Below are 24,794 nucleotides of genomic sequence, written 5' to 3' on the forward strand. Positions count from 1 at the left end.
GCCGCGGGACTTACTTACCATCACCCGGCGGGGTCACAGCAAGGAGGGAAGAGACAATGTCTTTGGGACTTTAAACTGTGTTGAGTGTTTGTTATTTATTCTATGTTATGACTGCAGGCTAAACCATTTCGTTGCACTGAAAAGTGCAATGACAATAAATTGAAATTAAAAAAAAATCCAAAAAAAATCACACACACAAACTGTTGCCCCGCATCGTTGCGAGTCGGATGGGGTCATACTTAGGCTCCGGTTACTAAAATGGGCGGGGAAAAATACCCAGGATCCCCTCCGTAGCGTACTACACGTCAGCCCATTGCATTTCGCAGGAGTGGCCTATCTTGCTCCGCTATAGGAGCTTTGGTGCCACTTTGATTTGGATAAAGACCAACTGGAGAGTAAAATGCTGCGCTCGTATGGGTATACGAGGAGCCTGGAGGAGTACCAGTACTCGGGACCAACGCAACACCGTTTCTCGCCCTACACCTTCAACGGAGGGTGAGTGCTGATCGCCAAAGATCCTATAGCGAGCTTTGCCGATCACGCTGGGCCCTAGGCCGCTGTGGGCGGAGAGAAGGAGCAGCGGAGCGGGAGGGAGGGAGGGAGATGCGAGAGGAAGGAGAGTGGGGATCAAAGATCTTATAGCGCTATAAGATCTTTGGTGGGGATGGGATGAGGACCGGAAGGGTGAAACGGGCAACTGCTCATGATCAGGATCCGAGCTCGATGTCGGTCTCGTTCCCCAGCTGCCCGACAAGTCTGGAGTTACTGTGTAGGAAAGAACTGCAGATGTTGGTTTAAAGTGAAGATAGACACAAAATGCTGGAGTAACTCAGCGGGACATGCAGCGTCTCTTGAGAGAAGAAATGGGTGACCTTTCTTCAGACTGATGTTAGGGTAGTCACTACCGATTTAATAAAACCCGTTAAAGTAATAAAAAAAAAAAAAAAAAGTAAAACCCATGTCGAATCGCAGAGTGCCGTGGTTTTCGGGCCTTGGGTTCTTTTTTTCCACCAGGACCCGACGATCAGTTTCGGATTCGCGCATTTGAAACCATTCTGCGCATCTCTGCGCCCACGATTTTAAGGAGTTTCCATGCAATTCGCTATGTAGACATCGAAAATGTTTTTTTTTTAATATTTATAAATTGGAATTAGTCATTCTATCAGTTGAGTCTCTGCTGAACGATCCTCAACCCAATTACTCCACTCCAGTAAAATGTAAACGTGAAGAACTGCAGATGCTAGTTTGCAAAAACAGCACAAAAAGCTGGAGTAACACAGCGGGTCGAACAGCAACTCTGGAAGACAAAGATAGATTTGTATGTTTATCTGGTAAACCAGCATCTGCATTTCCTTGTTTCTACATTTTACTGCTCCACTACAAAATCTCACGATATGCCTACTTTAAAGTAATTCTCTCTGAAATACTTAGCCATGTCTTCCAGAGATGCTCTGACCTGATTTACTCCAGCATTTTGTGTGTGTGTTTTTTTTTTTTTAACTTCACTCCAGTTTGTGGATATTAGCAATATGTTTGGCTTTGCTGACCATATGAGTGTAAATTGATTTTTTAAACTCATTGGTTCCATCATTTAGTCCCATTCATGTCATCCTGTGCTTTGTGATTCAGTCATTTTGTAATATTAGAGTATGTTATAAAATCTAGAATATAAACATAGAAAATAGGTGCAGGAGTAGGCCATTCAGCCCTTCGAGCCTGCACCGCCATTCAATATGATCATGGCTGATCATCCAACTCAGTATCCTGTACCTGCCTTCTCTCCATACCCCCTGATCCCTTTAGCCACAAGGGCCACATCTAACTCCCTCTTAAATATAGCCAATGAACTGGCCTCCTGTTACCTTCTGTGGCAGAGAATTCCACAGATTCACCACTCTCTGTGTGAAAAATGTTTTCCTCATCTCGGTCCTAAAAGATTTTCCCCTTATCCTTAAACTGTGACCCCTTGTTCTGGACTTCCCCAACATCGGGAACAATCTTCCTGCATCTAGCCTGTCCAACCCCTTAAGAATTTTGTAAGTTTCTATAAGATCCCCCCTCAATCTTCTAAATTCTAGCGAGTACAAACCAAGTCTATCCAGTCTTTCTTCATATGAAAGTCCTGACATCCCAGGAATCAGTCTGGTGAATCTTCTCTGTACTCCCTTTACGGCAAGAATGTCTTTCCTCAGATTAGGAGACCAGAACTGTACGCAATATTCCAGAATCTGAGGGTTTTGTCCTTTTTGTTCTTAAATTCTGTTCATTCAAATAGTAATAAAGTTTGTCTTGATGATGTTATTTAATGCTAGACTCCATGATTGGTTTCTTAACTGGGTTTTAAGAGAACACTTTAGGTTTGAGAAATTGCATTGCCTCTGGTTGCAGCCTGTAATTAATTCGGTTCTACAATATGCCTTGTGTATTGTGAATTCATGATGCAGGATACTAGTTGAGTACTATAGCTGCACTGAGGTTCTAATTGAACTCGGGTTCATTTGGACAGACCAATCTAAAGTTACACCTTTGTTTGGAATGATAATCTTGACATTTGTGTCTGTTTATCCTTCACCCCCCCCCCCCCCCCCCCCCCCCCCACTGCTTTTTTTCCATCATTTCAGAACTGTGCTGGCTTTAGCTGGGGAAGATTTTTCGATTGTAGCTTCAGATACACGACTGAGCGAGGGTTATTCCATTCACAGCCGTGACTCGCCCAAGTGCTACAAATTGTGAGTTTAAAAACATGTATGTTAACTGGTATTTTACAGTGAACACTATTTTGTTTTTCTTAAGCACATCTGTTTCTCAATCAATGGCTTTAGAGTATTTTTCAAATTGTGATAATGGGTTTATTTCAACATTATTGTGTAGTTAAAAAGTAAGCTGATGGACTCGGCAGATCAGGCAGCATATGTGGAGGGAAATGGACCAATGACATTTCAGTTCAGGGCTTTTCTGCATGATCTTGAAGATGTCTCCTGACCTGAAATACCAAGAGCCAATTGTCCACCACAAATGCAGTCTTTCCCACGGAGTTTCCCCCCCCCCCACCCCCCATCAATTTCACAATATTCCAACATCTGCATCATTGTGTAACTCATCTATTAACTGTTCTTATAAGTAAATAGAAACATAGAAATTAGGTGCAGGAGTAGGCCATTCGGCCCTTCGAGCCTGCACCGCCATTCAATATGATCATGGCTGATCATCCAACTCAGTATCCCGTACCTGCCTTCTCTCCATACCCTCTGATCCCCTTAGCCACAAGGGCCACATCTAACTCCCTCTTAAATATAGCCAATGAACTGGCCTCGACTACCCTCTGTGGCAGAGAGTTCCAGAGATTCACCACTCTCTGTGTGAAAAAAGTTCTTCTCATCTCGGTTTTAAAGGATTTCCCCCTTATCCTTAAGCTGTGACCCCTTGTCCTGGACTTCCCCAACATCGGGAGCAATCTTCCTGCATCTAGCCTGTCCAACCCCTTAAGAATTTTGTAAGTTTCTATAAGATCCCCTCTCAATCTCCTAAATTCTAGAGAGTATAAACCAAGTCTATCCAGTCTTTCTTCATAAGACAGTCCTGACATCCCAGGAATCAGCCTGGTGAACCTTCTCTGCACTCCCTCTATGGCAATAATGTCCTTCCTCAGATTTGGAGACCAAAACTGTACGCAATACTCCAGGTGTGGTCTCACCAAGACCCTGTACAACTGCAGTAGAACCTCCCTGCTCCTATACTCAAATCCTTTTGCTATGAAAGCTAACATACCATTCGCTTTCTTCACTGCCTGCTGCACCTGCATGCCCACTTTCAATGACTGGTGTACCATGACACCCAGGTCTCGCTGCATCTCCCCTTTTCCTAGTCGGCCACCATTTAGATAATAGTCTGCTTTCCTGTTTTTGCCACCAAAATGGATAACCTCACATTTATCCACATTATACTGCATCTGCCAAACATTTGCCCACTCACCCAGCCTATCCAAGTCACCTTGCAGTCTCCTAGCATCCTCCTCACAACTAACACTGCCCCCTAGCTTAGTGTCATCCGCAAACCTGGAGATATTGCCTTCAATTCCCTCATCCAGATCATTAATATATATTGTAAATAGCTGGGGTCCCAGCACTGAGCCTTGCGGTACCCCACTAGTCACTGCCTGCCATTGTGAAAAGGACCCGTTTACTCCTACTCTTTGCTTCCTGTTTGCCAGCCAGTTCTCTATCCACGTCAATACTGAACCCCCAATGCCGTGTGCTTTAAGTTTGTATACTAATCTCTTATGTGGGACCTTGTCGAAAGCCTTCTGGAAGTCCAGATACACCACATCCATTGGTTCTCCCCTATCTACGCTACTAGTTACATCCTCGAAAAATTCTATAAGATTCGTCAGACATGATTTACCTTTTGTAAATCCATGCTGAATTTGTCCAATGATTTCACCACTTTCCAAATGTGCTGCTATCCCATCTTTAATAACTGACTAGCAGTTTCCCCACTACCGATGTTAGACTAACTGGTCTGTAATTCCCCGTTTTCTCTCTCCCTCCCTTCTTAAAAAGTGGGGTTACGTTTGCTACCCGCCAATCCTCAGGAACTACTCCAGAATCTAAAGAGTTTTGAAAGATTATTACTAATGCATCCACTATTTCTGGAGCTACTTCCTTAAGTACTCTGGGATGCAGCCTATCTGGCCCTGGGGATTTATCGGCCTTTAATCCATTCAATTTACCCAAGACCACTTCCCGGCTAACCTGGATTTCACTCAATTCCTCCAACTCCTTTGACCTGCGGTCCCCTGCTATTTCCGGCAGATTATTTATGTCTTCCTTAGTGAAGACGGAACCAAAGTAGTTATTCAATTGGTCTGCCATATCCTTGTTCCCCATGATCAACTCACCTGTTTCTGACTGCAAGGGATCTACATTTGTTTTAACTAATCTCTTTCTTTTCACATATCTATAAAAACCTTTGCAGTCAGTTTTTATGTTCCCTGCCAGTTTTCTTTCATAATCTATTTTTCCTTTCCTAATTAAGCCCTTTGTTCTCCTCTGCTGGTCTCTGAATTTCTCCCAGTCCTCCGGTATGCTGCTTTTTATGGCTAATTTGTACGCATCATCCTTCGCTTTGATACTATCCCTGATTTCCCTTGTTATCCACGGATGCACTACCTTCCCTGATTTATTCTTTTGCCAAACTGGGATGAACAATTTTTGTAGTTCATCCATGCAGTCTTTAAATGTCTTCCATTGCATATCCACCGTCAACCCTTTTAGAATTAATTGCCAGTCAGTTTTGGCCAATTCACGTCTCATACCCTCAAAGTTACCTTTCTTTAAGTTCAGAACCATTGTTTCTGAATTAACAATGTCACTCTCCATCCTAATGAAGAACTCAACCATATTATGGTCACTCTTGCCCAAGGGGGCACGTACAACAAGACTGCTAACTAACCCTTCCTCATTACCCAATGCCCAGTCTAAAATAGCCTGCTCTCTCGTTGGTTCCTCTACATGTTGATTTAGATAACTATCCCGCATACATTCCAAGAAGTCCTCTTCCTCAGCACCCCTGCCAATTTGATTCACCCAATCTATATGTAGATTGAAGTCACCCATTATAACGGTTTTGCCTTTGTCGCACGCATTTCTAATTTCCTGTTTGATACCATCTCCAACTTCACTACTACTGTTAGGTGGCCTGTACACAACACCCACCAGCGTTTTCTGCCCCTTAGTGTTTCGCAGCTCTACCCATACCGATTCCACATCCTCCAAACTAATGTCCTTCCTTTCCATTGCGTTAATCTCCTCTCTAATCAGCAACGCTACCCCACCTCCTTTTCCTTTCTCTCTATCCCTCCTGAATATTGAATATCCCTGGATGTTCAGCTCCCAGCCTTGGTCACCCTGGAGCCATGTCTCCGTGATCCCAACTATATCATAGTCATTAATAGCTATCTGCACATTCAACATCCATCTTATTACGAATGCTAAATGAACACATGTACTCAATTACTGCACTCATCACCCTGCCCCCCAGGTAGCATTAGCTGATCAAAGGCAGTAAGAGCCAGGTTCAGCCATCTTGTATGTTCCATTAGTTGGATGACCACATTACGGCCTCTTTTAAGAAGAAAAAGAAAGCATATGTATGGTCACAAGGGAAAATAGAATTAGGCCATTCAGCTCATCAGGTCCACTCTGCCATTCAATCATGGCTGATCTATCTCTCCCTCCTAACCCCATTCTCCTGCCTTCTCCCCATAACCTCTGACACCTGTACTAATCAAGAATCTTTATCAGTCTGAAGAAGGGTCTCGACCCGAAACGTCACCCATTCCTTCTCTCAGATGCCTGTCCCGCTGAGTTACTCCAGCTTTGTGTGTCTATCGTCGGTTTAAAGCAGCAGCTTCAGTTCCTTCTTGCACAAGAATCTAACTATGTCTGCCTTAAATATATCCACTGATTGGCCTCCACAGCCTTCTGTGGCAAATAATTCCACATTTTCACCACCCTTTGACCAAATACATTTCTCTTCAGCTCCTTCCTAAAAGAACCTCCTTTAATTCTGAGGCTATGACCTCTAGTCCTAGACTCTCCCACTAATTGAAACATCCTCTCCACATCTCCTCTATCCGAGCCTTTCACTATTCTGTATGTTCCACACCCTAAAGACGTGCAGGTTCGTAGGTTAATTGGTTTCTATAAAATTGTCAATTGTGTGTAAGACTCGTAAGGCAGAAGCGCCTGTTTCCATGTTATATCGCTTAAATTATTGAGCTGACAGAAGAGGCTATAGAAGTGGATATAATTAAGACCTTTTAAAAACATTTGGAAAAATATGAACACGGAGGGCTAAGAGCGCTATGTACTTATTACACTATTCTCTAAATTTCAGAGAGTACAGGCCCAGTGCTGACAAACGCTCATCATAGGTTAACCTACTCATTCCTGGGATAGTTCTTTTAAACCTCCTCTGGACCCTCTCCAGAGCCAGCACATCCTTCAGATATTGTGCCCAAAATTGCTCATTGTGGCGGTCCCTGTGGGTTAGGCCACTTCTTGGGTCACCCCCCTCGGCTCTTGAAGGACAGGGACGATTGTCTGGCCCGGGATTTCCCGGGGGCTGCTCGCAGGCATTCTGTGTGTTTGACATGATTCATTAAACGACCTTAAGCAACTGCTTATCAGGAGGTTTGGCCTTGGTGAGTCTGAGCGGGCAGCTCGGATTCTCTGACTGGACGGCCTAGGTGGCCGTCGGCCCTCTTGGAGGACGTGCTCGCCCTTATGGGTGGCCACGAACCTTGTTTTTTATTTAAATATGCTTACCTGCAGCAGCTCCCACCCAACATCCGCCTGCAGCTCGCCACCGATACCTTTGCCGACACGCAGGCGCTGGCTGAGCACGCCGACCAGCTGTGGATGTCCCGTCAGCGGGACCTGGAAGCACTGGCCGTCCTTTTCGCGACATCGGGAGGTGCGGAGCAGGTCGGAGCCGCTATTGACCGCGTCTCTGCTGCTCCCGGACGGCCCCCGCAGCGAAATCAGGCCATCAGGCATTTCAGCGCAGGCACGTCTCTGCGGCATGGCCCGTCGGCAGTTACATCTGATGGCAGCAGAGGTCGCCTTGTTTCAGCCCAGCCAACTTCACCTGCAGTTCCACCAAACGGCAGCAGAGGGAGTTGGTGCTATTATCACTGCCGCTGGGGAGCTGCAGTCAGGCAATGTCGCCCCCCCTGTGCGTTCCTAGGAAACGCAGGAGCCGGTCGTCAGTGATTCCTTCGGCGGCCGGCCATTTTCATCGCGTCTTCGCCTGGGATCGCTGCACCGGGGGTCGATTTCTATGCGGTGCGGAAGTGAGTGTTCTGCCTCCCTCCATTGCTGACATCCGTGTGGGCAAACGCGGCCCCCTCCTCAGTGCGGCGAACGGGAGCGCTATTCGCACCTACGGAGTTCGCACCATCTCCCTCAACTTGGGCCACAGCTGCTTTTCGTGGAAGTTCGTCATCGCCGGTGTTTCCCAGCTGCTGCTGGACGCCGACTTCCTTCGAGTCCATTCACTCCATCACGCTGAAGCCGGTCTTCCTCCGCGTTGGTGATCCCTGATGGTCCCCTGTCGTCCGTGGATGCGACTTTCGAGCGTATCCTGGCGGATTTTCCGGACATCCTCGAACCCCACTTCCGCTCCTCCGCCCCCAAGCACGGGGTGGAGCACCATATTCTGACTACTGGCCCGCCTGTAAATGCCCGGGCGCCTCGTCTCGTGCCGGACAAGCTCCGTCTAGCGCGGGAGGAGTTCCACCTAATGGCAGCGATGGGCATCGTGCGCCCCTCTGATAGCCCATGAGCGTCACTGCTCCCCATGGACCCCAAGCGGGAGGGGGCTTGCGCCCGTGTGGGGATTACCGTCGCCTGAATGATGCGACCGTCGCCGACAGGTACCCGGTCCCGCACATTCGGGACTTCAATGCCCATCTGGCCAGAGCTTCGGTGTTCTCCAAGGTGGACCTCGTGCGATGGTACAACCAGATTCCGGTTCACCCCGATGATATCCTGAAGACAGCAATAATTACTCTGTTTGGACTGTTTGAATTTTTGTGGATGCTGTTTGGGTTAAAGAATGCCGCAAAGGCGTTCCAGCGACTTATACACTGTTTGTGCCGTGGCCTGGACTTTGTATTCGTGTACTTTGATGACGTACTCGTGGCCAGCCGCTCGCGGTAGGAGCACTGCATCCACCTCCGTCGGCTTTGTCAGCGCCTCAGTGACTGGGTTGGCTATCAACTTGTCTAAGTGCCATTTTGGGGTGTCGGCCATCGACTTCCTTGGCCACCACGTAACAAGAAGGGGTGGTGCCGCTGCCAGCCAGGGTGGATGCTGTCCGCCGGTTCCCCCGTCCGACCACAGTTAAGAACCTCCAGGAATTCGTGGGGATGGTTGTGTTTTATCACTGTTTCTTGCCAGCGGCGGCTGCAATCATGCGCCCGCTTTTCCACCTGATCGCTGGTTTTTGCAAGGAGGTTGAGTGGTCCGAAGAATCAGCAGTAACGGTGTTCGAGAGTGCTAAGGAGGCCCTGACTGGGGCCACGATGCTCATCCATCCACAAGAGGATGCCCCGACCGCCCTGATGGTGGACGCTTCTGAGGAGGCAGTTGGGGCAGTGTTGGAGCAGTTAGTTGACGGAGTGGTGTTTGAGGTGCTCCGCGGACTCTCTCATCCCTCCATCCGGGCGACAACGGCCCTTGTAGCCTCCCGCTTCATGTGGCACGGGAAGTTGGACATTGGGCTCCCACGTGCATCCTGTGCCAAATAGCCAAGGTGTGGCGACACGCTCGTATGCCGTTGCAGGAGTTCGCCATCCAGTTGGCAGCGGTTCGACCACGTTCACGTGGACATTGTGGGGCCGCTGCCGTCGTCCCGGGGCATGACCTACCTCTTCACCGTAGTGGACCGCTTCACGCGGTGGCCTGAAGCCATTCCACTGGCTGATTCCTCAACGGCTGCTTGTGCTCCGGCCTTGGTGGTTCACTGGATCGCCTAGTTCGGGATGCTGCTGGACATAACATCCGACCGGGGGCCTCAGTTCACGTCGGAACTGGGGTCGGCTATGGCATGCCTCCTGGGAGTTCGTCTCCAGCACACGACGGCGTATCATCCGCAGGCGAACAGACTGGTGCAGCGGTTTCACCGCCAACTCAAGGATGCCCTGAAGGCACGGCTCAATGATCAGGATTTGGTGGACACTCTGCCGTGGGTTTTGCTAGGGATCCGCACTGCACCCAAGGGGGACTTGGCCTCCTCCTCCGCCGAGTTGGTATATGGGTCTCCGTTGACGGTGCCCGGGGAGTTCATCCCGCTGGCACGGGGCCAGATGGAGCAGCATTTGGCAGACGGTGGGCAAGCTGGCACCTGTGCTCACGTCTCGTCATGGGTCCTTCCGTCCGCACTCTGGAGGACTGCCAGTTCGTCTTCCTGCGCAGGGATACTCATCGGACACCCCTCCAGCGGCCGTTCGAGGGTCCTCTCCGGGTCCTGGAGCATGGCTTGTCCACTTTGGTCCTGGACATGGGGGTGGGGGGGGTCGGCGTGAGACTTTCGGTTGCGCGGCTGAAGCCGGAGCATATTGACATTGATCGGCCGGTGCTGGTAGTGCGGCCCCGCAAGCGAGGGCGCCTTCCGTCTAGGGTACCTCCTCCAGTGGCTACTCCATCCCCTACATTTGTTGGTCGGTTGCCCGTTCCTGTGCCGGGCATGGTGCGCACCCGGGCTGGACGTCTGGCCTTTTACTGACCTCATCCAGGCCGCTATTTCAAATGCAGCCTTACCAGCACCTTATAGACCCTCAGCATTACATCCCTGTATTTGTATACAAGCCCTCTTGAAATAAATGCTAGAGGTAAGGTTTAGGAAGATGAAATCACTGGGGGTCTTTGAGGAATATAAAGCAGGAGAGAACTTGCAATTCCTGGGTCAAATGGACATTGAATGCCCTGGGTAAGTATGATTGAAGAGAATCTCAAGGCATATTTAAAAACAAGGGTATCTAGTGAGAGAGCAAGATATCTCGAGGATCGGGGAGGGGATTTATGCTTTGAGTCAGAGGGTGTAGGTGAGTTACCAGATGAGTACTTTAAATTAGCATTCACCAAGGTTAAGGACATGGGGGGGGGGGGGGTAGAGAAGTTAATGTGAGGGAACTGAAGTGGCTGGACAACCAGTTGCCTCACAACGCCGGAGACCGGTTTAATCCTGGCTTAAACTATTGAGTTGCCAGTAAAGGTTACAGAAGTGGGTATAATTATGATTTTTTTATTAATTACAGTAATGGCAATTTCAATCCTTTCTATTGTCATTGCTACACAGGCAGGGAGGAGTGACCAAATTTATACAGTCGATAACAAAACAAATCTTCCATTCGTTATCTCCAGTTTTAATTGGTTCTTTAATGAAGTTGTAAAAACAAAGTGAACATACCAGATCCTCTTTATTTATTATACAAATTGTTGCTTTCCGTTCTTACTATCTGAACTGGTAAATAACTGTATTCTTTCTCTCCCTTTCCGTCTCCAGTTGACCTGACCATTCCCTGTGGTTTGCTAATCTCATCCGATGTATGTCACGCCCATCTATGTATCAAAAGCCCACCCCCAAGCATACAAAAAATTATGCAAGAAATATCTGAACAAAATAATAAAATATGCTAACAGTAACGAGCCTAAGCAAGGATGTCTCCTACAAAACCATTTGGAAACATCTTCCCATCTCCCCCCATGTCTGCCTTCCGCAAAGACCGCTCCCTCCGCAACTCCCTCGTCAATTCTTCCCTTCCCTCCCGCACCACCCCCTCCCCGGGCACTTTCCGTTGCAACCGCAAGAAATGCAACACCTGTCCCTTCACCTCCCCCCTCGACTCCATTCAAGGTCCCAAGCAGTCGTTCCAGGTGCGACAAAGGTTCACCTGTATCTCCTCCAACCTCATCTACTGCATCCGCTGCTCTAGATGTCAGCTGATTTACATCGGTGAGACCAAACGTAGGTTGGGCGATCGTTTCGCCGAACACCTCCGCTCAGTCTGCAATAACCTACCTGACCTCCCGGTGGCTCAGCACTTCAACTCTCCCTCCCATTCCCAATCCGACCTCTCTGTCCTGGGTCTCCTCCATTGCCAGAGTGAGCAACAGCGGAAATTGGAGGAACAGCACCTCGTATTCCGTCTGGGGACCTTGCGTCCTTATGGCATTAACATTGAATTCTCCCAATTTGGCTAGCCCGTGCTGTCTCCTCCCCTTCCTTAACCCTCTAGCTGTCTCCTCCCACCCTCCCATCCGCCCGCCCTCGGGCTCCTCCTCCTCCTCCCCTTTTCCTTCTTTCTTTCCCCACCCCCCATCAGTCTGAAGAAGGGTTTCGGCCCGAAACGTCGCCTATTTCCTTCGCTCCATAGATGCTGCTGCACCCGCTGAGTTTCCCCAGCAATTTTGTGTACCTTGGAAAAATATGAACACAGACGGTTAAGAGTGCTATGTACTTATTGCATGCAAATGGGATTGGCACAATATGTCAACTTGTTCAGCATCAATAAGGTGCGCCAAAGAGCCTGTTTCTGGGCTGTACAGCTCTATGACCTGAGTCTCCAGGGCCTGATGAGATCTATTCAAGCTTATTGAGAGAGGCAAGAGGAGATTGCTGGAGTCTAGACAGCTATCAGTGCATCCTTGCATAACACCGATGAGGTCCCTGAGGACTGGAGCGTAACAAATGTTGTTTCTTTGTTTAAGGTCACAAACGGGGATGATCCAGGAAATTCGACTGGTGAGCCTCATGTCAGTTGTAGTGAAGCTATTGAGAGGATTATCATGATTAGAATTAACTGGTATTTGCAAGAGAATGGTATAATTAGGCAGTCAAAAGTGCTGGAGAAACTCTGCGGGTGCAGCAGCATCTATGGAGCGAAGGAAATAGGCAACGTTTCGGGGCCGAAACCCTTCAGACTGATGGAATGGGGGGGGGGGGGGAGAGAAGAAACGAAAGAGAAGGAGGAGCCCGAGGGCTGAGGGAGAGCCGGGAAGGAGAGGAGACCGCAAGGGCTAACGGAATTGGGAGAATTCAATGTTTATGCCACTAGGATGCAGACTGCCGAAGCGGAATATGAGGTGCTGTTCCTCCAATTTCTGGTGGTACTCACTCTGGCCATGGAGGAGGCCCAGGACAGAGGTCGGATACGGAATGGGAAGGGGAGTTGAAGTGCTGAGCCACCGGGGGGTCAGGTTGGTTAATGCGGACCAAGCGGAGGTGTTCGGCGAAACTATCACCAAGCCTACGCTTGGTCTCCCCGATGTAGATCAGCTGACATCTAGAGCAGCGGATGCAATGCTTGAGGTTGGAAGAGATGCAGGTGAACCTCTCGCACCTGGAACGACTGCTTGGGTCCTTGAATGGAGTCGAGGGGGGAGGTAAAGCGACAAGTAGGTCATCTCTTGTAATCTTGATTGTGTTATTCAACAAGGTGATTGATGGTAGGACAGTGTTTGTTGTCTATATGGGACAAGATCGTAAGGCATTCGACAAGAACAGGGGTGGGGAACCTGCGGCCTTCTAAGCCACTAAGTGCGGCCTTTTGAATGAATCCAAATTTTGTAGAACATATCCTTTTATTTTTATTTATGTTTTTGTTTGTTTTATTATTTTTATTTTTATTTTTAAATGAACGTAGTTAAAATACCAAAGAGTAAAAGAAGATTCAACAAAATAATCCTGGCCACAATTAAAATATTAGTAAGTTATGGGGGATATTTTAACACCTGTTATGCTCATGATTTAGTTCTAATGTGACTCTAGAATGTACGTTAACTTTTACGTGCATGGAAAAATGCTTTCTTGCTTTTCAACCACTTATTGCTGCGAATCTACATTCTCCTATCTCCTAACCCAAATCAAGATGCCCTTAAGGTCACAAATGATGGATACCCGTCTTGAAGATCAGCTGAAACTGCGTACCTCCATGTTGCAACCAAATATTCAAATGCTTTCCCACAAAAAGCAGTCACAACAAAGTCATTTTTTTTCATTTTCTAAGTTTCCATGTACTAAATTTTGCAAAATAATGTGCATTCTGACGTATATCTAATTGAAGTTTCTTGGATGCAGCCTTATTAGATTACAGCTAACTTAATGCGGCATTCCAACATGACAAGGTTCCCCACCCCTGGACAAGATCCTTCATAGAAAGCTGATCCAAAAGATTAGGATGCATGGGATTCACAATGTCTTGGTAGCTTGGGTTCTGAAGTAAGATAGAGGGTATTGGTGAAAAGATTTTCTGGCTGGAGGTCTGTGATCAGTGGTGTTCTGTGGGGACCTCTATTCGACATATGTGTATGGCTGGTTAGTAATCTTGCAGACAACAGAAAATTGGTGGAATTGTGGACAGTAATGGCAGCTGTTAACATGTACCACAGGATATAGATCCGTTACAGCTATGAGTGGCGCGATGACAGACTCGGTGAGACAGTGTGAGGTGTTGCACCATGGGAGATCAAATGTAAGGGGAAAGTATACAGTTAATGGTAGGGCCCTTGCACTGAAGTACATTCTGGGAGACGTATTGTATGATGCCTTCATCAGTTGGGGCATTAAATATAAGAAGGAAGTCATGTTTACAAAACTTGGTTAGCTGCATTTGAATTGTTATGTGTAATTCTGGTAGTGCCATTACAGGAATGATATGGAGGCTGTCCATGTCTTTTTTTGCAGTCAGAATCATTTTTCCCCTCAGAGTGGAATTGACAGGGCATATCTTTAAGGTGAGAGGGGCATATCTTTAAGGTGAGAGGGGACAAGTTCAAAGAGATGTGCAGGGCAAGTGTTTTACATTGTTGGGTGCCTGGAACACGCTGCTAAGTGTGGAATAGAAACGGATGCAATTGTGGCATTTAAAGAGATTTTAGCTCGGCACTGAAGCAGTTTATGGATGGATATGGAGTATTTGCAGGCAGAAGAGATTAGTTTAATTTGGCATGATGTTGGTTTGAATCTTTGGACCAGAGTAATAGTTCTGTCACTGTCATTGGTTCAACTCAATCGTTATGCTATGAAGATAATCCATGGGCTGGAATTGTGCTCTGCACTCTCGGGTAATGAGAAGGTAAGAACCGTACAGGACAGGGCCTTCGGCCAACAATAAGTTGAACATAAGTCACAATGTTTGAATTGGTTTCTTGCCTCTTCGGGCCTGTGCAAAACAGTTTGTTCTTTGTAAGCCTGTGGATCTAATGTTGAAGTATATTCAGGAGCTAAAACATGATGGAGACTGTTTGGGCCCATTAAGTCTACTTCACCATTCAATCATGGCTGATCTATCGCTCCCTCATAATCCCATTCTCCTGTCTTCTCCCCATAACCTCTAACACGTATTAATTGACAGTTAATTGTATATAACTATAAAATTGTCCCCAGTGTGTGTAGGGTAGTGTTACTTTGCACGGATCGCTGGTGGTTGTGGCAGCGACGGGCCAAAGGGCCTGTTTCTGCACTGTATCTAAATTGATGTACTAAGCACTCCCTGAATTTGTTCTCTGTTCAATTAATTGCATGAGAATGGCATAATTATCACTAATTCTGATATAATTTGTGATTAGGACAGATCACACAGTGATTGGATGTACTGGATTTCATGGAGATTGTCTTACACTGACAAAAATCATTGATGCAAGATTAAAGGTATTTGCAGTCATAAAATTAAACGCTGTTTATTCGTGAGACTGTCTTAGGTTGGATGTAAGAAATCATCACAGTATACTTTTAACTGATGTATATTTCCTTGGTATAAACGTAGAGATGAAAATTTATAAATCAAGGATAGATCATCTCCCATTTTAGCCTCTCAGTTGCAATGACAAGTATGCCCTTATTGGGTGTAACATGCTTAACTACATTTGCTGATCTATATTTGAATCAAGACCTCTGAAGTGTATTATCTCTGGAAAAGTGTCCTTCAAACACCTCAACCTACCTGGTCACTCAAGTTGTCAAAATAGTAGTAGCTGTGCTGTAAACGCAAAGATCTTTGAAACTGGATTGATTCCTACAACATTTAAAGATGGGACTGGAAATCTACCATATAATTTCTGTTTTCAGCCCCAAAGTTTTTGTATATTGGAGTTGGAGTATTTACTGTTTCTATGTTCTTGATTTTCAGATGTATAAACATTCAAATAATAAGACAATGACAAGTGGAGCAATAGCAGCAATGCTTTCCACCATTCTGTACTCTCGAAGGTTTTTTCCTTACTATGTTTACAATATCATCGGTGGCCTTGATGAAGAAGGTGAGCTTTCAACAGTAGTTGTACTGTAACGTCCATTTACTTTCTCGTCATCCAGGCATTTCACATGGTAACATGGTGCCCTGCTCCAATGCAGTACATACTTTGGCTGTGCATTAATTTCTTAAGCCCTCAACTACTTGTTCTCCTGAGTATCTTCCTCCTTTTGGACACTTAACAACTACTTAACAACTACTTAAGTAGCTTAACAACTACTCTAATCCTCAGTAAGTGAAAAATCAAAAATTGCAGACAGAATAAATCTGAAGGGAATACAGAAAATACTTGAAATACTTGGGTCAGGAAGCATCTGTGGAAAGAGAAGTGCTAATGTTTCTGGGTTTGGACCTTTCCTTTGTACTGGGAAAGAGAGAAACATGTTAGTTGTGGGTAGCAGAGAATGAGGGGAAGAATGAGTAGAACGAAGGGAATATCTCTGAAAGGGTGAGACCAGGTGGCAGTTAAGTTTGGTTAAGCCTCTTTGTTTGTGCAATGTATTGCTTACTGGTGAGGCTGTGGCACATTGCCAGTAGGCCAGACTTTACATAAAGGACAGAGGAAAACCTGAGCAAAATGGTGATGTGCAGAAATGGCCAATCCAGATACAGGCAGAAAGAATGAGTTGCTGTTAGTTGGAGTATTTGATGTTGAGTCCAGCTATTTGAGCAGGCTATGAGGGTGGGGTAGTGAATTAATGTGACGGTCAATTGGATGGTGTGCATATCCCCATGACCTCAAGAAGAGTAAAGGTTGGGCACTAAATATTGGCTTTGCCAACAGTGGTCAGATCTCATCAGGGAATGTAACTGCAGCTGACATAAGCATTTGACTGGCAAGAGGTTCGTCAGTGGCTGGGCCCTTTGTTTACTGTTTTAGTTCATAGTCGATAACATTAACTTATTTATTTAGATTACTGACATTTCAGCAAAGTTTACGATCTAAGGAAAATGGTAGCTGAACAAGCCACAAAATGCAGTGTGTAATAGACAAGAGGTGCAGGAGTAGGCCTTTCGAGCCAGCATCGCCATTCAATGTGATCATGGTTGATCATCCCCAATCAGTGCCCCGTTCCTGCCTTCTCCCCATATCCCCTGACTGCTTTCTTTAAGAGCCCTATCTAGTTCTCTCTTGAAAGTATCTAGAGAACCGGCTTCCACTGCCCTCTGAGGCAGAGAATTCCACAGACTCACAACTCTCTGTGTGAATGGCTTACCCCATATTCTTAAACTGTGGCCCCTGGTTCTGGACTCCCTGAACATCGGGAACATGTTTCCTGCCTCTAGTGTGTCCTTTAATAATCTTATATGTTTCAATAAGATTCCCTCTCATCCTTCTAAATTCCAGAGTATACAAGCCCATCTGGTCCATTCTCTCAGCATATGACAGTCCTGCCATCTTGGAATTAACTTTGTAAACCTATGCTGCACTCCCTCAATATGAACAGAAAGGGTGAAGTTTCTGGTATAAACCTATAATGTATATGTCCAACCTCTGTTGTGTTATTTGAACTGCCAGCTTTGCCTCACTGGGTCATGCTAGCCATTTGGTACTGACAATACAATCCAGGCTTCAGACCTCGGAACATTTCACTGCTATGTTGCTTTTTGTGTGCATTAAATTGAGGCCTTATTTGTTGCCTCCCATAAGAACCCAGCAGTCAGTAGACATGGATGAATTTATTTGGATATTACTTTGAGAACACTGTTTATGGACTTGAAACTAGAATTCAATTTGAACTTTTCATTTGAATTGGAATGTTTTAGGAAGCCAGGTCAAGTAACAATTTGATCAAATATAAAAGCACTTGCCAGTGCACTGAAAATAAAGGTAAAAATGGATCGATTAAAGCAGATGGTAATCATGTGTTGCATTCTTTTAATGCAGGGAAGGGTGCGGTTTACAGCTTTGATCCTGTGGGATCCTATCAGCGAGATGCTTACAAAGCTGGCGGCTCGGCCAGTGCCATGCTGCAGCCGCTTCTAGACAACCAGGTAATACCTTTTCACTCGTTGTCTCACAACATTCGTAAAGAATAGAATGGGAGTGTGTCTGGGATGTGTGAGCCAGTCTGCAGTCTTGATGAATGGAATAGTGATTTGTCAATCTATAATGAAAGGGCATGAAAATAGAAAGATTAAACGAGAACTTACCGTTTGAAGTTTGATCTTTATTTTATGAAAAGTTGTAGTGAGAGACTACGTGAAGAACTCGCCAGCCTGTATGTGCATCAACTTCAGAGCCACTGTATGAAACCACAGTCCACTTGAACCAGATTCAAGCTATAGAAAGATTAATAACCCTTGACATACCGAATGAAATTTATGAAATTCAGGGTTGGGAGAGGAGAGCACGTTGTCTCTCACTCCAACCTCTCATAAAATAAAGATCAAGCCTCAAACGGTAAGTTCTCGTTTAATCTTTCTATTTTAGTTCGAAGTCTTGTGATGAGACTACGTGAAGCCTTTGAAGCTGTGGTTTCATGCAGTAAACCAATCTGTATGTGAACACACTACACGGATAAACCATAAATGGTAGAAAAGACATTGGCCATTAACACATTATGCTAACTTTACATACATGTACATTGCCCTTAACATTACCACAGTCCCATTAGCCTTGGAGTTATAAACAAACAGCTCATGTAACACTGTCCAGAATTCTATCTGTAATCGTCCAGATCTGTTAAGCGGTTTATTATAAACTTTCGAAAGTGCATTCATCTGACCCTCCTGCTGTTGCAAGAATGTAATCAAGAGGACCATCCATTCTATTGGCTGCCGACGTGCCAGCAGCCCTGGTAGAGTGTGACTTGAAAATATTTTGTGTTCACTCCCGCTTTCAACAGCGTATATTCTATCCATCTTGAAATAATTTGCACCAACACTCTCTTGTGAGACTTTTTTATAGCTATGAGGAAAGCTTTTCCTTCATCTCTTAGTAACCTCACTGTACTTTTTCACATAATTAACACCCACAATCTCCGATCTGGTGGGTATGTTGTCACCTCCAACTTGTACCCAACCGTGCCTGCTCTGCTTTATGAATTTGTTCCCATAAAATGCTACCCCCTTGTGAGATATGACTGAGTTATCCAGACGGAGATTGTGTAAAGACTGAGCTCTTCGTGCTGAAATAAGTGGCATAAGCATGACTAACTTATGAGTAGCTGCTCCAACGTTAGGGATGCAGCTGGTGCCAATTTGCGTAAAAAATAGAATGCTGATTATGCATTCCACCCTACTTTATATCTAGGCTTTAGAGGGTTCGTATTAAAGACACCTTCCATAAACATCAGTGGGTGAGAGCCAATCGTTTGTTGTCCCACTCCGAGCACTAGATACAATGATAAGGCACTGCACTGCACTGCACAATAACTTAGTCGCTTCTCATAAAACCAAACTGACAGAAACCCCCAAACCTCTTCTGCTTTAAAGTAGCTCACATGTGTCTCTTCACAAAACTTTCCCCCTGTTTTATGTAGGTAGCATACTGCTTTCGTGTGCCATCTTGCCAAGCTGCAGTGATCACATCAACTGTCCTGCTGGATAGTCCTATAAGCCCGAAGGGTCTCTTCAAATCCAGCAAATTAATACATCAATACAATCATGCAGTGGACGCGGTGCACGAGTGATAGGTTGAACTAACCACTGTTCGTGTCTGTGAGCAAATATAGGAGCTTCTTTCAGCAGACCTTTTTACAATGGAAACCATGGTTGAGTAGGCCAATTTGGCACTACTATAATTCATGTTGCATCGTCTTGAATTATCTTTTGGAGGCAGAATGAGGAATTTCTTGTCCTGGTGTCTGCTTTAATTTTGTACCTACATGGCAGATGTACATAGAAACATAGAAAATAGGTGCAGGAGTAGGCCATTCGGCCCTTCGAGCCTGCACCGCAACGCAATATGATCATGGCTGATCATCCAACTCAGTATCCTGTACCTGCCTTCTCTCCATACCCCCTGATCCCTTTAGCCACAAGGGCCACATCTAACTCCCTCTTAAATATAGCCAATGAACTGACCTCAACTACCTTCTGTGGCAGAGAATTCCAGAGATTCACCACTCTCTGTGTGAAAAATGTTTTTCTCATCTCGGTCCTAAAAAATTTCCCCCTTATCCTTAAACTATGACCCCTTGTTCTGGACTTCCCCAACATCGGGAACAATCTTCCTGCATCTAGCCTGTCCAACCCCTTAAGAATTTTGTAAGTTTCTATAAGATCCCCCCTCAATCTTCTAAATTCTAGCGAGTACAAGCCGGGTCTATCCAGTCTTTCTTCATATGAAATTCCTGACATCCCTGGAATCAGTCTGGTGACCTTCTCTGTACCCCCTCTATGGCAAGAATGTCTTTCCTCAGATTAGGAGACCAAAACTGTATGCAATACTCCAGGTGTGGTCTCACCAAGACCCTGTACAACTGCAGTAGAACCTCCCTGCTCCTATACTCAAATCCTTTTGCTATGAATGCTGACATTCTTCACTGCCTGCTGCACCTGCATGCCTACTTTCAATGACTGGTGTACCTTGACACCGAGGTCTCATTGCATCTCCCCTTTTCCTAATCGGCCACCATTCAGATAATAGTCTACTTTCCTGTTTTTGCCACCAAAGTGGATAATCTCACATTTATCCACATTATACTGCATCTGCCATGCATTTGCCCACTCACCCAGCCTATCCAAGTCACCTTGCAGCCTCCTAACATCCTCCTCACAGCTAACACAGCCCCCCAGCTTCGTGTCATCCGCAAACTTGGAGATGTTGCATTCAACGGGTACAGCTGACACCCATATTTTCCTCTTGTATACCACGCCCAAATAGACTTTGCTAGTGCATCACATATTGAGACTTGCAGCTCCCATATGGTTAACATGCGCTGCTGCTGTTGCATTGTCCCGATGTAGTCTAATTTGCATATCATGGTCATTCCCACTATACATTCTCAATGTCTGGAATGCTGTTCGCATTTCCAAATAGTTGATGCCATATTTTATGGCCATGTCTCAAGTCTTCCTCATTCCACCTACCACCACAACTAGCATAGGTGTCAGTCACACCCCAGCCGTGTGTACCTTGTGTGTGCTCAATCCCCCACTGGTATTCGGATATCGACTGTCGTCAGCCTCATACATCTATCAAAATGTCCCATATTCAATTTTAGGGCAAGAACCTTCTCACGATCCAGGCCTCTATAATGCATGGCCCCATAGCTGGGAAGGCAGCTACCAGCTTGCCTATCACCCTCGCAGCCTGTCATATTGTAGACTTCTTATTCTTAAGTAAACCTATGCATGCATCTCCAAAATTCTGTTTCTTATCTGTAGGTAGGGTCACAGACTATCTGAAGAGTTTATGACAAAGCTTGGATATGCGATAGTTATTGCTTTCCTGGATGAATAACAAATCCTAGATCTTCTAGGAGTGTCTAGGTTGCTAAAACAGCTACCTTTGTGTCATATATCATCTTTCCCATGATGAGCGTGGCAACTATTTCCTGTCACTCTCATGTATTGGTACCGGAAAGAATGCATCTTTGAGATAGATTGAGACCATAAAGCAATCCTCAATCAGCAGTTTTACTGAATGAAAAATCCATTCTAAAAGGGTTATATTCCAAGCCCATGTTCAGACTAGCCAAATCAAGAATGATTCGGTATACTCCATCTTCCTTAGACTTTGTGAAGATGTTGGAAATATATTCATCTTGTTCATGAGCAATCTCCTCAATCGTATCCTTTTTTGTAATTTCACTGCCTCTACTTGGATAGCTATATATTCCTCTTTAGACCAATTGCAAAGGAATTTGGGCGTTTCTTGCCGTGGAGGAAACCGATCAGGCAGAAAGTCAGATTTATAACCATTTATGGCTAGTTAAATGAAAGGGCCAATGGTTATCTTTTCCCACTTACTTTTGAAAAGCCACAGTATACCTCCAACTTCCGTACATTTCATGCAGCTGTAGGAATAATACTCACCTACCTCAACAGGATTAGGTGGTTGATTGACAGCATCTGCTGACACTAATTTTTGTTCTGTCCCTTCCCTCTGGCTCTGACATCGTGGCCTGAGACTGAGTGTGTGGCACACGCTGTATCCATGGTGAGCGCTGTGAACCTGCGCCTAAAAATGGCCTCAGCCTCTGTCTTAGTTGTGTAGGCCTGGTGCTCAAACCAGCCTCTACAGCGGTTTCAGCCACAAACTTGGTGGGGATGATATCCTATCACAGCAGCTGAAGGCGTCTTGCTGCACTTCAGAACGTTGTGTTCCATCCACCGACCTCGCAAACACCGAAATCCCTCTTGTGAGAGCTCTTCGAACTCTCTGAGGTTTTAAATCTTAAGATTTCATTTACTAATCAGAATGTCAGAGATAGTCAGAGAACATCACGAGTCTGGCAGCTATCATGTTTAACATACTTTCCAGCATTGTCCAGCATGTTCTCCTCCTTCAGCTGGTATGAAGTCAAGTATATAATGCTACTTGCCAGTTCTGCTTCTACTGGTTCACCTATCCCCGAAGGAATGGCAAATTTTGATCTTGAGTGCTGGCAGCTCTTTTTTTAGTCGTGAGCTGAAAGGTATTATCCATTTGTTGAGGGAATCCTCAAACTCCCAGCCTCGAAGCGGGAGATATCCTCAGATATCTAAATTGAACTGCCTGTATCAGTGCAGTACACCTGCCCATCACCAACATCTCACTCGGTTATCCCTACTCTTGTGAGTCGACTGTTAACATCAGCCTTAGATGTTCAGGCAGTGCCTCCCTGGCCAGTATTGTCCTTTTGGACAGCCAATTCCGACTTGGTCTTCCCCGTGGCCGGGGTCGTCAATCTGCTCCTTTTCGAAGCTTTCGCGGAGGTTGCTGTGCAAGTCACCCTGCCAGCGTCTCCAAGCCCAGGGTCGCCAAGCTGCTCCTTTTTGGAGCTTTCGCGGAGGTTGCTGTGCAAGTCACCCTGCCAGCGTCTCCAAGCCCGTGGTCGTCAATCTGCTCCTTTTCAAAGCTTTGGCGGAGGTTGCTGTGCAGGCCACCCTGCCAGCGTCTCCGAGCCCGGGGTCGTTAAGCTGCTCCTTTTGGAGCATTTGCGGAGGTTGTTGTGCAGATCCTACCTGCCCGTGTCTCCGAGCCTGGGTTGACAAGCTGCTCCTTTTTGGGGCTTTCGTGGAGGTTACTTGTGCAGGCCGCGCTTGTTCACGTCTCCGAGCCATGTTCGACAATTTGCTCCCTTTCTGAGCTTTTAGCGTAGGTTGCTGTGCAGGTCGCGTCTGCCAGCTACTCCGAGACCAGGGTGAGCCACCTGCTCCCATTCGGAACTTTAGCAGTGGTTGCTGTGCAGGCCGTACCTGTCAGCATCTCCAAGCCCACTGTTAGCATTTCTGAGCTCGATAGCAACCTCTTTCGTTGCCATCATTCCCTGCTGAATTTCCAGCGGCACATCTCTTCTTGTTTCTTGGTTTGGCCATTTTTGGAAATCAAACCCGCGTTGAAACAAGCAGCACCGTTCCTGCAAAAAAAACGTTACCTTCACAGTTAAATCTCTGATGGAGCATTTCCGAATGCATCCGTATCTTGCGCAATGTGACAACGTATTAATGCACTGGCGGGTTCTTCACGTAGTCTCGTCACGAGACTTCAAAATAAAACAATTTTCCTTTTTTTTTAAATTATTTTATTTTTTTTTAAACTTTTGCATGTACTATTGTTAATGAATTTAAAACTACTGGTTAAACATGATGAATGGTTGGTAGTAGCACTAATTTTCTGCATTTTCTTTACCAGATTGGTTTCAAGAACATGGAGTCAGTAGAACATCTTCCCCTCACGCTAGAAAAAGCAACACAGCTAATTAAAGATGTTTTCATCTCTGCAGCTGAGAGAGACGTTTATACTGGTGACTGTCTAAAGATCTGCTTCATTACAAAAGACGGAATCAGAGAGGAGTCGCTGCCTCTTCGGAAGGATTAACACCAACAGCCCTGGCCATTCAGGATAGCATAGCTGATTTTAGTCATTCATGCCAATAATGCTTCTGAATGTACCTGCATCTCATCATCCAGGCATTTCATTTCTATTCCTATTCCATTTCTGTCCTAATCGCAAATTAATAAAAGGAATTAGTGATAATTATACCATTCTGATGCACTTAATTGAACAATCACCGAGAACAAATCCAGGGAGAGATTAGTGCATTAGTTGACTAGAAGTTTAGAAACGGTCTCCATTATGTTTTACAGTTGAATAAACTTCAATATTAGAGCCACAGGATAGCTACTTGGCCCAACATTTAATGGTGACAAGTGGAAGGAGGACTTTATGAAGAAAGAACTGTTTTGCACAGGTCCAAGGAGACAAGAAAACAATTCAAACATTGACTTATGTTTGATATAAATATAGTTGGGTGAAGGCCCTGTTCCTGTGCTGTCCTGTTCTTACCTTCTCATTGCCTGAGAGTACAGAACTCAGTTCTAGCCCATGGATTATCTTGAAAGCGTAATGATAGAGAGTTGAATCCGTGACAACTATTGCTCTGCTCTCAAGGATGAAACCAAATTATCTTAACACCATGTCGGAGACCATAGAACAGTACGGAACAGGATCTTTAGCCCACATCTGAATTCAAGATCATGCCAAATTAAATACATTTCTTCTGCCTGCACATACTCCATATGCCTCCATAAACTGCATCAGTGCCTAGCTAAAACTCCTTTAAATGCCACAATTGCACCTGCTTCTATTTCACACTTAGCAGTGTGTTCCAGGCACCCAACCGTGTAAAATACTTGCCCTCCATATCTCTTTGAACTTGTCCCTGCTCACATTGAAGATATGCCCTGTCATTTCCACTGTGAGCAAAAAAGATTCTGGCTTTATCCTATCAATGCTTGCAATTTTATAAAGTATCATATCTTCCCTCATCCTACAGCACTCCAAGTTGGAAAACAATCTAAGTTGATATCCTCTAATTCATGC

The 24,794-nt window shown here is 45.6% G+C and overlaps 1 protein-coding gene across 1 annotated transcript; it reads left to right on the top strand.

Moving 5' to 3' along the window:
* Window positions 1-365: 365 nt before the first annotated feature.
* Window positions 366-23,951, top strand: LOC116976230 (proteasome subunit beta type-1-B-like). The gene is made up of 6 exons (XM_033025911.1): window positions 366-495; window positions 2,622-2,729; window positions 15,135-15,216; window positions 15,695-15,824; window positions 17,706-17,812; window positions 23,604-23,951. Exons 1-6 carry the CDS (start codon window positions 401-403, stop codon window positions 23,787-23,789), a joined length of 708 nt encoding a protein of 235 aa, XP_032881802.1. The 5' UTR covers window positions 366-400; the 3' UTR covers window positions 23,790-23,951.
* Window positions 23,952-24,794: the final 843 nt, after the last annotated feature.

This window comes from Amblyraja radiata, chromosome 8 (genome assembly GCF_010909765.2).
Source record: "Amblyraja radiata isolate CabotCenter1 chromosome 8, sAmbRad1.1.pri, whole genome shotgun sequence".
NCBI lineage: Eukaryota > Metazoa > Chordata > Chondrichthyes > Rajiformes > Rajidae > Amblyraja > Amblyraja radiata.

Excerpts from the sequence above, each read along its gene's own strand:
- LOC116976230 (XM_033025911.1), top strand. The coding sequence starts at position 401 with ATGCTGCGCTCGTATGGGTATACGAGGAGCCTGGAGGAGTACCAGTAC. Across the intron at positions 15,217-15,694 it reads TCATTGATGCAAGATTAAAG|ATGTATAAACATTCAAATAA; the intron begins GTATTTGCAGTC and ends CTTGATTTTCAG. Across the intron at positions 17,813-23,603 it reads AGCCGCTTCTAGACAACCAG|ATTGGTTTCAAGAACATGGA; the intron begins GTAATACCTTTT and ends TTTCTTTACCAG.